At 42.9% G+C, this 12,426-nt stretch overlaps 1 protein-coding gene across 1 annotated transcript; it reads right to left on the bottom strand.

Annotated features, from left to right (window-relative positions):
* Window positions 1-7,529: 7,529 nt before the first annotated feature.
* Window positions 7,530-8,909, bottom strand: LOC119368242 (probable xyloglucan endotransglucosylase/hydrolase protein 16). Its single transcript, XM_037633554.1, has 3 exons — window positions 8,555-8,909; window positions 8,239-8,438; window positions 7,530-8,137 (listed from the first exon to the last, which is right to left on the bottom strand). The coding sequence occupies exons 1-3, from the start codon at window positions 8,843-8,845 to the stop codon at window positions 7,738-7,740; spliced, it is 891 nt and encodes a 296-aa protein (XP_037489451.1). The 5' UTR covers window positions 8,846-8,909; the 3' UTR covers window positions 7,530-7,737.
* Window positions 8,910-12,426: the final 3,517 nt, after the last annotated feature.

Genomic DNA, 12,426 nt, shown 5'->3' on the forward strand with positions numbered 1-12,426 from the left:
CGACAAGTGTTGGGGGGGGCATGGGCCAAGGGAAGGGGAAAACCAGCCCACTAAGGGGCCGAGCGCCCCCCTCACCCCATCCCACGTAACCAGGAGGGTTGGGGCACCCCTCTAGGGTTCCCTTCACCCGGCTTGGGGGGCAAGTCACCCTAGGGGAGATCCCATCTTCCCTGGCCGCTACCCCCCTCGGGGAAACCCTAGGGGTGCCACCCCTCCTCCCTTCTCCTATATATAGAGGTAGAAAGAGGGCAGCCGCACCCTTGAACACATATATACGTGCCACGATGCTGCTCCTCCTCTCCCTCATAGCCATCTTCTTCTCCGTAGTGCTTAGCGAAGCTCTGCTGAGATTTCTCCACCACCACCGCCACCACGCCGTCGTGATGCCGGAGGACTTGAGCTACTACTTCACCATTGCTCGTTGGATCTAGGAGGTGAAGGTGTCAAGCCGTATGTGTGTTGAACGCGGAGGTGCCGTCCGTTCGGCACTTGGATTGGGAGTTCGCGGGACGGATCGTGATTGGATCGCGAAGACATTCGATTACATCAACCGCGTTTCTTAACGCTTCCGCTTAGCGGTCTACAGGGGTATGTAGATTCAATCTCTCCTCTCGTAGATGGTCATCTCCTAGATTCGATCTTGGTGAGCGTGGGAATTTTTTTGTTTTCTATGCAATGATTCCCAACGAGGGGAGGGGAGGCAGCCAGATTGCACCCCAAGGGTGGCTGCCAGCCCCCTTGGGCGCCTTCCCTATGCCCCCTTCCTTATTTTCACTCACGGAAAGGAAAGGGGAGGAGAGGGAAGCTAAAGGGAGGCCGACTCCCCTCCTTCCTTTTCTCCCCAAGGCATGCGGCCTGAGGAGGGGCACGCCAGCCCCTTGTGGGCTGGTGTGCTCCCCTTGTTTGACCCATATGGCCCATTAACCTCCCGGGGCTTCTCGGAACCCCTTCCGGTGATCTGATGATTACCCGGTACATTTCGAAACCTTTCCGGTGACCAAATAGCATCGTCCTATATATCAATCTTTACCTCGAGACCATTCCAGAGCTTCTCGTCATGTCCTGATCTCATCTGGGACTCGGAACAACATTCGTTTACCAACTCATATAGTATTATATTGTAAAGGAACGTTAAACGTGAGGACCCTACGGGTTCGAGAGTTATGTAGACATGACCGAGACGCCTCTCCGGTCAATAACCAATAGCGGGACCTGTATTCCCGTATTGGTTCCTACATATTCCACAAAGATCTTTATCGGTTGAACCTTTATGACAACATACGTAATTCCCTTTGTCAGTCGATATGTTACTTGCCCGAGATTCAATCGTCGGTATCTCCACACCTAGTTCAATCTCTTTACCGGAAAGTCTATCAATCGTCGGTAACTAACCCCTTAGTCACTTTGCTTGCAAGCTTCTTGTGATGTGTATTACCGAGAGTGCCCAGAGATACCTCTCCGATACACGAAGTGACAAATCCCAATCTTGATCCATGCCAACTCAACAGACACCTTCGGAGATACCTATAGAGCATATTTATGATCACCCAGTTATGTTGTGACGTTTGATAGTGCACATGGTATTTGTACGGTATCTAGGATTTTGCATGATCTCATGGTTGAAGGAATATGTATTTGACATTCAGAAAGAAGTAGCAATAAACTAAACGATCATATGCTAAGCTAACGGATGGGTCTTGTCCATCACATCATTCTCCTAACGATGTGATCCCGTTATCAAGTGACAACAAATGTCCATGGTTAAGAAACTTTAACCATCTTTGATCAATGAGCTAGTCTAGTAGAGGCTCACTAGGGACATGGTATTTGGTTATGTATCCACACATGTATTTAAGTTTTGGTCAATACAATTATAGCATGAATAATAAACCTTTATCATGAATTAGGAAATATAATAATAACAACTTTATTATTGCCTCTAGGGCATATTTCCATCATAAGGAAAATTATGCATTTCCTTTTTCTTCTCATCAGTGGTAGGACACTGCTTGATGTTCAACTTGAAATGGCTACTAGTGGCAACTCACAACTTTAGCACTATCCATCGTGAACCTTTGAAGTACCTTCCCAATATACTTCTCATGAGACAAGTACAAGTTATTGGAATTTTTGTCTCTCTCAATTCTCATCCCGAGAATATTCTTGGGCGGACCTAAGTCTTTCATAGCAAAACATTTGATTACCTTTTTATTCAACTTAGGAATCCTAGAGACATTCTTGCCAACAATCAAGATATCATCAATATGGAGCAATAATATGATAAAATCATCACCTGAGAACCTCTGAATAAACACACAATGGTCCGAGCTACACTTCTTGCAGCCTTGCTCCCCCATCACAGTTTCAAACTTCATGTACCTTTGGGTCCTATTGTTAATGTTGTCATAGTTTCAGTCACTCAGAACACTCACAATGCAGGCTTTGTTGTTGCCCGCACTATTTTGATATCATTGGGAACATGATCTTTAGAATTGTTGACCATTTTGTCAAGGATGTTGTGTTTGTTGCCTTTGACAATGCCTTTGATCTTTTGCTTGTTGCTGGTCAGCAGTATCAAAGTGGTTGTGTTACTATCATTATTGTTGAAAAGGTTAATTAACTTGTTTTTTCATATAAAAAATGTGTTCCTTATTTTTCATGTTGGGTTAACTTTTGTTAGGACTCATATCTTCATACAAGGATTATCATCGCTCCTCCTGCTCCTGTTGATGGTTTTGGTGATGATGTTGGAGGTTATGCTTGTGGTTCTGATGTGATCGGAGGAGGTGGTGCACTGTCTGCCTCTGTTGATGGGTCTTAGGTTGCTAAAGTTCCAGTTAATTGCTTCCAATCCAATGCTATAGTCTGATAGTGTGTTCAAATTTCTTCCTAAAGGGTAATACCAATGCCAGCAATTCATTGTTACACTCGCATTTTCCGTCTAAACCATGTGCAAATTTTGAACAATTTCTGGAATTCCAGACAGTTAAAAGAACGTGAACTTTGTTTGAAATACACAAAATTGTGAAATTCCAACCATATTTTAAAAAAGCACGATGGAAGATTTAAAACTTGAACAATTTTTGAAATCCCAAAATATATTTGAAATTTGCGATTTTCCGATGAAAAGAAAAAAGAAACAAAAGAATTTAGAAGAAGGAAAAAAAGGAAAACAAATGAAAAGAAAGAAGAAGGAATAAAATAGGAATAAGAAAACCAGAAGTAAAACCAGGAAAACTGATACAAAAACATAGGAAAAAAGGAAAAAGAGAAAGAAAAACGCCCCAAAAGCTTCTAGATCCTTCCCAAAATTGGCTCACGTGCGGCCCGCACAGGCGATTAGTGGGCCGGCCCCATCCGCACCACGTTGTAGGCGATCGAGAGTTTAGTGCTTGAAATGAGTGATATAAAACATTGGCGATTGTTTTGGTGACTAAGGGAATTGACCCATCGATTCATTGTTTGGGTTGGATATATAGTACTACTTCCGTGTGGATCTATTAGACTCATTTTATTTTGGGCTAATGTTCGATCACAAGTTTAACTAATAATATGCAAACTATATATCATAAAACTTATAATATCAAAAACCTTTTTCAATACAAATCCAAGAAAATCATATAATTTATATTTTCATAGTTTTACAGATGGTATATTTTTTACTCAAAATACGAGGGGCCGAATAAATCCTGGAGGTAGTATCATCCATTGATTATTTTTGGAGTGTGGCTATATTACCAGTTGCCTTATACTAGTTTTAGGATTAGTCATTTTATTTGGAGCGGACTCACGAGCTGCTAGTGTTACGTGGCGAAGGCGTATCAATGTACCGCGACAATTGATGCTATTGGTGCAGCATTTTTTCATTTATCTCTTCTAAAGGTAATACCAATGCCACTAATTCATTAATCCTTAGAAAATTTCATCATTTTTATTTTTTATTTTTTTCTTTAAGAGTAATACTAATGGCAACAATTGATTCTTCTTATGAATGTTTTGGGTGAAAATTCCACTATTATATATATTTGTTCTTGCATATGATAAGAAGGTGCAATTTTTAAGTAAATTGTGTGCAAATTTTGTCATTATTTCTTTCAGTTTTTCATATTGTTCATTCTTAAAGGATAATACAAATGCAGTAATTCATTCCTCCTTAGAAACTTTATTATTTTGATTTTTCGTTTATATTTCATTTCATTCTTTCCTTTAAGGATAACTTACCAATACCAATAATTCATTCCTTGTCAGAAGCTTCTTGTTTGCGAAAATTCCACAATTATATACTTATTCTTGCATATTGTGAAAAGACGCAATTTTTATGTAAATTTGGTCACTATTTGTTTCATTTTTCTTAAAGATTAATGCCAATGTCACTAATTCATTCTCACTTGAAAAACTTTATTATTTTGATTCTGTTTTAATTTTACTTCATCTTGTTTTTCTTTAAAGATAATATCTATGTCACTAATTCTTTTTAGGAAACATTTCTTTGTGAAAATTTCACTACTATATGCTTACTTTGGCATATTATTTTCCTGAATACGCACGAATGTGTGGATCGTCTATTAAAGAAGAAGAGGGGAAATAACCCATCCACAACAAGTTCTACAAGTACATGTACAACTCCACCTCCACAACCACAAGCACCGGACTAAAGTCTACCCTCTCTCGATAGCCCACCTAGTCAACCCGGCAAGGGAAATATCGCTCGATTCCTTTAACAAGGTGACTCTAGTCCATTCCCGGCCTTCACTCTCAATCGTTGCCATCACTTTGCCTATCGATAGTGGGTCGCCATAAAAAACAATCTCATTCCTGTGTTTTCATATGGTCCACGTTGCAAAGGTGAAAATGGCACGGGAGTCTCTTGGCCATTGGCTCCCATTGCTTGTGTTTGCGCAGAACGTGTTTATGATGGAGCCAGCTGGAGGTGCCCACTTCGGATATCCCAAGGCGGTGCAAACATGAGTCCAAAATTCTCTCGCAAAAAGCAGTCAATCAAGAGGTGGTTTATCGTTTCCTCACTCTGACCACAAATCAGGCAGAAGGCTTGGTGTGGTAGCCCTCGTTGAGCTAACCTTCGGAGGTCCAACATCCGTCCCATAGGGCAAGCCAAGCAAAGAAACCACATTGAAGCTGTGCTTCGGACTTCCACATGAATAAAAGCACAATCTCTGTATAAATGGTGTGAACAATATGTGATTATTTGTTTTTAAAAAATATTTATTTTTTCTGGAAGAGTAATACTAGTGCTTACAATTCATTTTTCCGAGAACTTCACTATTTTGATTTGTATTTAGTTTTCATTTTATTTTCTTCGTCTTTACCCAAGGGGAGCCTTGGCGTAGCGGTAAAGATGTTGCCGCGTGACCATAAGGTCACAGATTCGAGTCCTGAAAATGACTTCTTGCAGAAATATAGGAAAATGTTGTGTACTACGGGCTCAAATTGGTCGGACCCTTTTCCGGACCCTGCGCAAACAGGAGCTACGTGCATCGGGCTGCCTTTCTTTAAGAGTAATACCAATGCCACTAAACCATTCCTTCTTAGAAAATTTATTTCTTGCGCAAATTCTCCTATTATGTGCTTCTTACTGCACTTTATATAAAAAGTGTAATTTTGTGTAAATTGTGTGCCATATTTTTGTTAATTGTTTTAACTTATTTTCATTTTTTTCGTGTAAAAGGGTTAGACCAATGCAATAATTCATTCCTTAAACACACAACGTGTGGATCGACTACGTATGTTAGTGGTGTCACAATTTTCATCTCACACACACGTGTACACAAACCATCGAACGCATGCACACACACACATAGTTGGTGCACACGCATAAACAGTACATACGTACCCACACACCCCCCACCCCCCGCACACACATTGACACACCCACCAAGAAAAATAGAAAAATAGAAAAATAGACACGCTCACCTTAAACTAGCTAGCTATACGGCCATGTAACGAGAGCGTATTCGGTGCACCCGGGGCAATTGGTGCTATCGATGCACCGAACGTCATTTGCACATTTAAAAATGTTTAGAAAAAAACCAAAAACAAATGAGTGCACTGACCCAACATCATTGATGTTGTCACAGAAATTCATGTCAAAATTTAAAACATTGCATGAAATACAAAAATGACAAATTTGACATTTTTGTATCGCTTGCAATGTTTTCAATTTATCACATTGATGCCCAATTTGTCATTTTTGTATTTCATGCGATGTTTTTAATTCTGACATAAAGTTCTGTGACAACATCGAATGATGTTGTGTCAATGAACTTAAAAAAATCAGAATTTTTTTCAGTATTTTTGAATGTGCAACTGGGGTCAGGTGCACCGATAGCACCAATTGCTGCGGTACACTAGATACATCCTCGCCACGTTACACTAGCAGCAAGCGGGCGTGAGTGCGCTCCAAATAAAATGACTAATCCTAAAACTAGTTTAAGGCAACTAGTAATATAGCCACACTCCAAAAATAATCAGTGGATGATACTACCTCCATCTGGATTTATTCGGGCCTTCGTATTTTGAGTAAAAAATTTACCATCTGTAAAACTATGAAAATATAATTATATGATCTTCTTGGATTTGTATTGAAAAAGGTTTTTGATATCATAATCTTTATGATATATAGTTTGCATATTATTAGTTAAATTTATGATCGAACATTAGCCCAAAATAAAATGAGTGCACGGAAGTAGTACTATATATTCAACCCAAACAATGAATCGATTGGTTAATTCCCTCAGTCACCAAAACAATCGCCAATGTTTTATATCACTCATTTCAAGCACTAAACTGTCGATCGCCTACAACGTCACGCGGATGGGGCCGGCCCACTAATCGCCTGTGCGGGCCGCAAGTGAGCCGATTTTGGGAAGGTTCTAGAAGCTTTCGGGGCGTTTTTCTTTTTCTTTTTCTTTTTCTTCCGGATGTTTTTGTATCAGTTTTCCTGGTTTTACTTCTGGTTTTCTCATTCCTATTTTATTTCTTCTTCTTTCTTTTCATTTGTTTTCCTTATTTTTTTCTTCCCTCTTCTAAATTCTTTTGTTACTTTTTTATTTTCATCAGAAAATTGCGAATTTAAAATATATTTTGGGATTTCAAAAACTGTTCAAGTTTTAAATCTTTGATCGTGCTTTTTTAAAATATGGTTTTCAAAATTTGTGTATAATTTCAAACAAAGTTCACGTTCTTTTAACTGTTCAGAGATGTTCACAAATTTCGAATATGTTCACATTTAAAAAAATGTTCATGATTTCGAAAACAAATTGAATTCTTGAACATATTTTGTATTCACATGAAACATATTTCGATGCAAACATTTCTTGAATATCATGAACTTTTTTTTGCTTAACAAAGATTTTTTGTATTCACTTGTACATTTTCCGAATTTGCAAATATTTTTGAATTTAATGGTTTGTTGAACATTTTTTGAAGTCGTGAACATTTTTTTAACTTCGTGAACATTTTTCAAATTCGTATTTTTTCGAAGTTACAAACATTTTTTGAATCCGTGAACATCTTCTGAATTCATGTTTTTTTTATTGAATCCGGGAACATATTTGATTTTATGAACATTGTATGAAATAGTTAGACAACCCGCAAAAAAAGAAGAAATATTTAGACAAAAGAAACCGAAATTGGAAAAAAAAACTTTGTGAAAAATCCGGACGAATAAACGACCAGCGGGCGTTGCTCGCTTGCTCGTAGCCCCCAAACCAAGGATCCTCACGGGCGGGGCGGGAGCGAGCACTCCTTGGGCCTGGTTGCGTCGTTGTACCGGTTGCTCCTGTCGAGGCAGTAGTCGTAGATGACGTAGTGGTTGTCGCGCACCCACTGCAGGTCGGCCAGCGCCTTGGGGGAGAGGTTGAAGTGCGTGGACTCGGCGGGCTCGGTGCCGCACCATACCACGCCGGGCGACGGCTGGCACCAGGTGACGTTGTAGTTGCGGTAGTAGGAGGCGAAGGGCGCCTGCGACCAGTCCGTCTTGACGCGCCCGCCCTGCGTCGCCCAGTCCTCGGCGCTCCACAGGCTCCCGTACACACGCTGCCGCTGATACGACGGGAACGGCACGCCCTGGTCCTGATTGTTGTCGAACGTCCGGACCGTCACGCCGTCCACCTCGATCCTACAAAAGGTGATCACATCTATACGTTCAGATCGGTATGATCTAGGTACATGGTACGTAAGAAAAGAGGCCGAGAAAGAGAAATGTGCTAGCTTGCTTACGTGATGCGCTTGGGGTTCCAGACGATCGAGTAAGTGTGGTAGTCGGAGCTGGGGTCGAACCAGAGCTTGAACTGCTGCTCCCGGCCGCCGACGCCGTTGGCGAAGATGTTGGTGTGGAGCGTGTAAGGCTCGCCGGTGGAGTTGCCCAGGAACTCCAGGTCGATCTCGTCGTGAACCTCCCACGGCCCTTCCGAGATGGTCTGTACGTACGCGTGCATCCAGAATTATATTCACCCGCGTCAGAAGTCAACTTCAGACATGCACATTGGCACTAACGCAATTCTCACAGAAGAAAACGAACTGCAGAGGTACTTACGTAGACGGTGCAGACGGTGCCAGCGGAGTTGCCTTCGATGAGCTTGATGTCGATGTCGATGCGGACGAAATGGTACATTTCCTTGGACTTGAAGGCGGAGCCCCGGTTATAGTCCAGCGAGAGCGCCAGCGCCTCGCTCTCGCCGTCCATGAAGTAGTAGGTATGGTCCGCACTCCATATGATCTCGATGTCCTCGTAGATGTCCGCCCTGCCCATATCGACGGCCAGGAGGAAGGCCAAGGCTACGCACAGCAGCCGCAGCTTTGGCCTACAAGGCAATGCTGGCGCCATGGCTAGCTAGCTATCCCTGCCGGCCGCTTTGTGCAGTGCCGAGGAACTATACCTAGCCTTTATGTCGCTGCTGAGAGAGAGAGAGAGAGGCTCCTGTATATATATTAATTGGAGACGGAAGTGATGAGGAAATGCGTGAGAGATCGAATGCCAGCCTTGCCCAAGGTCGAAGGGAGGGCGAACCAGCTGCTGCTGGTTTGGGAAGACAAGTTGATGAAGCTTGCTAGGTTTGGAAGCGCTGGCCGGCCGTCCCGTCACATGCAGCGCACGAGGTCTCTTTGCTGCAAGGAGAGCTGAACAATGTACTTTGCATAGCGGGACGCATTTGCAATGGGACCCGCGGGTTAGCTAGGCTGGTTAGATCTCAGTAAACTGATATCTTATCAGACGCACGCTGACCTGACCTCAATCATGCATGCACTACATGCACCTCGACTCAGATTCGCAACTTGTCAATCGAATTAAGTGGAGCGCTCATAGTTTAATTAGTCTCTGGCACTGCCGATCTGGGCTGAGCCGTGAGCGCGGCATAGTCGATCTGGGACTGTTTGACTTTTACTGGTAGTATATGGAGCTCCTGACAGATTTAGACGGCTGGCTTGCGAAGATGTTCAAGCAATGCCCACCGCACGCGACGCCAAGTTAATTTCCATTTGGTCATTGCCGCATCGGGAACGCACAATTACGACTTCCAGAAACACGCTTAGAGGCGGTAGAAACTTGCTTTCTAAATGAACCGGGCCGGAGTTTATTGTAAGGACACTACGTTTAGCAAGAAGCCGTACTGGTGAAGCTAGTTGGTCGTGTCACACGGTTTCTGAGGATGCCTCTCCATCAACCAGAGTGCTAAAGACATCGCAAATTAGGTTGTAGTCCTGTTCCATAGATAAAGCATCAACCAAATAGAATAATTACGATCCATAATAAATATCGCAGTTTTAAACTAAGATTGAGGGAGTACAAAGTTTTGCTTGGGCGGACAGCCAAACAAGCCCCTGCCCCCTTCCCAAATAAAAATGGGCACAAGACAACTGTCGACGCTAGGTCATCCGAGTCAACGCCGAGCCACAACCTACAACCGATCCATAATGGACCAAATGACGCACGCTCGCGAGCAACCACCACCGTTGAATAAAAGTAAGGGGTCTGTATGGAGTGTCGGTAGCATGTCGCAACGGTTCGGGCACAATCACAAGTTTGTTCTGTGTCATCCACAAGTCCCACGCAAGCGCCGAAAAGCTAGACAAGAGGAGGTGTCTCATTCTACTGGTAAGAGATTCAAGTATAGCTATAAACTCGCTCGCATCGGTAGGGTTTCAACTACACCTCATGGCCTCATACATGCCACTCCACAAGAATTGCACCACAATGCACGAAAAGAACATGTGGGTCACATTCTCACCTGCTCCACACAAGGACACACACCGTCACCTGAGCTGTTCTGGTTCCTTACTTTCGTGTCCGAAAGAAGCCAACCACGAAGTCATAGAAAGATCCAGATCTTAAAGGGGACACACATGCTCCACATGACCACATCTCCACAACTCAACTGAGACTAGGCTGCCCCATGAGCTTCAAGTAGACCGATTTAGTGGACAAAGTGCCTGAAGGTGATAGCCTCCAAAAGATGGTGTTGGGAGGCGAGAGAGAGAAAGCATGTTCTGAGAGCCGTAAGAGCCTGCCGGGTAACCCATCCTCTGCCCCCGAACGACCGGGGGAACGAGAGGTTCTAGCGGTCATTATAAAGGACCTCGACAACATTTGCTTCAGGTTCATTACTAATGAAGAACGGGGAAGGAACTCCTCTTGAAGGGAGGAATGGTCATACCAAGTGTGTCGGACCACAAAAAAGTTGAGTCACTATCGCCCGCCTCATTTTGGGCTCTCCCCTAAATGAGATGCTTAATGCCCTGAATAGTTCTCAAGAATCGGGATCCCTCCATTGTGGAACATGTCATCAAGGACTTTCATGAAGGTATTAGAAGGGGATAAGCCGCAGCCAGAGACCGCCCCTGATGATGCATGATTTTCCTAACCCATTTCAGGAGCATGGCCATATTTCTATTGCGGGACATGATGATCCTGACACCACCATGGTCCCTGGGGAAACAAAGATGCTCCCATTTGACCATGTGGTACTTCTGCTTCTCCTCAACCCCCATCCCAAAAGAGGAGGGATATCTCTTTCTCCATGTCCAAATGGACCCCCTTTGCAAGCAATTACAACCCTATCAAGAACATGATGGGGAGACTGGAGAGACAAGACATGATGAGGATCGTCCTAATCCCTTGGACAAGAACTTACCCACTCCATACAGACTAGTGTGATGTACTAGTAGGTACATTTCCCAAATAAGGATCCTAGAGTCAATTCCTAGGAAGCCGGTGTTAGTGATGGGGAATGTTGAAAACGAATTTCAATATGTTCGCAATGCTATGTTGCTCCTTCCAAGAATATCCTAAGATCACCGCCTCGCTCTTGGTGGAGTTATTCATCAACCCGGACATCGATTTGAAGTACGTGAGGAGGAACTTAAGGTTGATGGTGTCCAACTCCAACCTCTCAACCATGACCAGCGTATCATCTATGTATTGGAGGTGAGTAATTCCTCCTCCTATCATGGTAAACTCCAAAAAATACCCATCTGAGGATAGGTAAAGCATCAGAGATCCGAATGGTGCAAACGAGGGCAATTTACCCATGTTCAAACCCTCGGATCAAGGTAATATCCTACTTCATGTTTGTCTGTATTGTGAATCTAGTATCATATGAGAATTAGGGTTTTGTGTTTACAAGGGGGCTGATCGCTAGATCGTCTAGGGGCTGAAGCCTCATATGTCTTGCTAGAAGAATAATGTGCCTCTAGAGGGGCTACCATGCCTTATATAGTTGGAAGAGGAAGTACAAGTCCCGAGTCAGTCGAGGAGTTGTCCAATGCTATGTTTGGTGGATAACCGGGGTCGGTTAAGGCATGTGTATATAGACGATCCCTAGCATAATTCGGAGAGGATTGTTCGTCTTGTCCCCCAAGGTGGTGATGCGCTACAAATTGTCGGTGAACATCGAGCTATGGGCTTGGGACGCCCTACTGTCGTAGGGACCCGTTGCTATACCCAGGGGGTCATCAGCACCCTCGATGAAGTGTCCTACACTCCTGCTACACCATGGATATACCTCCACCAAGCAGAGCATGTAGGCATTAATTAGCCCCTCCTCTGTATTGTGGACTTTTCAAGATGTTTTACATGAAAATGTTATAATTAAGCGACTTTTCTATGTATGTCTTTCAAACAAATAATTGGGTTCTATGGAGTAATTTCAGTAGAACCCTAGATCTTTTCTTTTGTTTTTGTGGGAACTCTAATATTTGTTCCTCGTATTTTTCTAATGGGGTTACATGGATCCTAATTACATTAGTCTGTAGAAACCCATTCTATCCTTAAGTATTTCTAACATGAGAATGCACTTCAAGTAATCCCATTATTGTCTTTGTATTGGCTTCTTATCTATTCAAAATTGTAGCATCCAAATACTAAGCATGGTCCTAAATATTGTCTTGTTATTTATGTATGATTGAACA

This window comes from Triticum dicoccoides, chromosome 2B, assembly GCF_002162155.2.
Source record: "Triticum dicoccoides isolate Atlit2015 ecotype Zavitan chromosome 2B, WEW_v2.0, whole genome shotgun sequence".
NCBI lineage: Eukaryota > Viridiplantae > Streptophyta > Magnoliopsida > Poales > Poaceae > Triticum > Triticum dicoccoides.

Bases quoted from the DNA above. Each gene is read 5' to 3' on its own strand.
- LOC119368242 (XM_037633554.1), bottom strand. From the start codon at position 8,845: ATGGCGCCAGCATTGCCTTGTAGGCCAAAGCTGCGGCTGCTGTGCGTA. The intron at 8,439-8,554 runs GTAAGTACCTCT...GCGTACGTACAG, and splicing joins GCACCGTCTGCACCGTCTAC to ACCATCTCGGAAGGGCCGTG. The intron at 8,138-8,238 runs GTAAGCAAGCTA...CACCTTTTGTAG, and splicing joins TGGAACCCCAAGCGCATCAC to GATCGAGGTGGACGGCGTGA.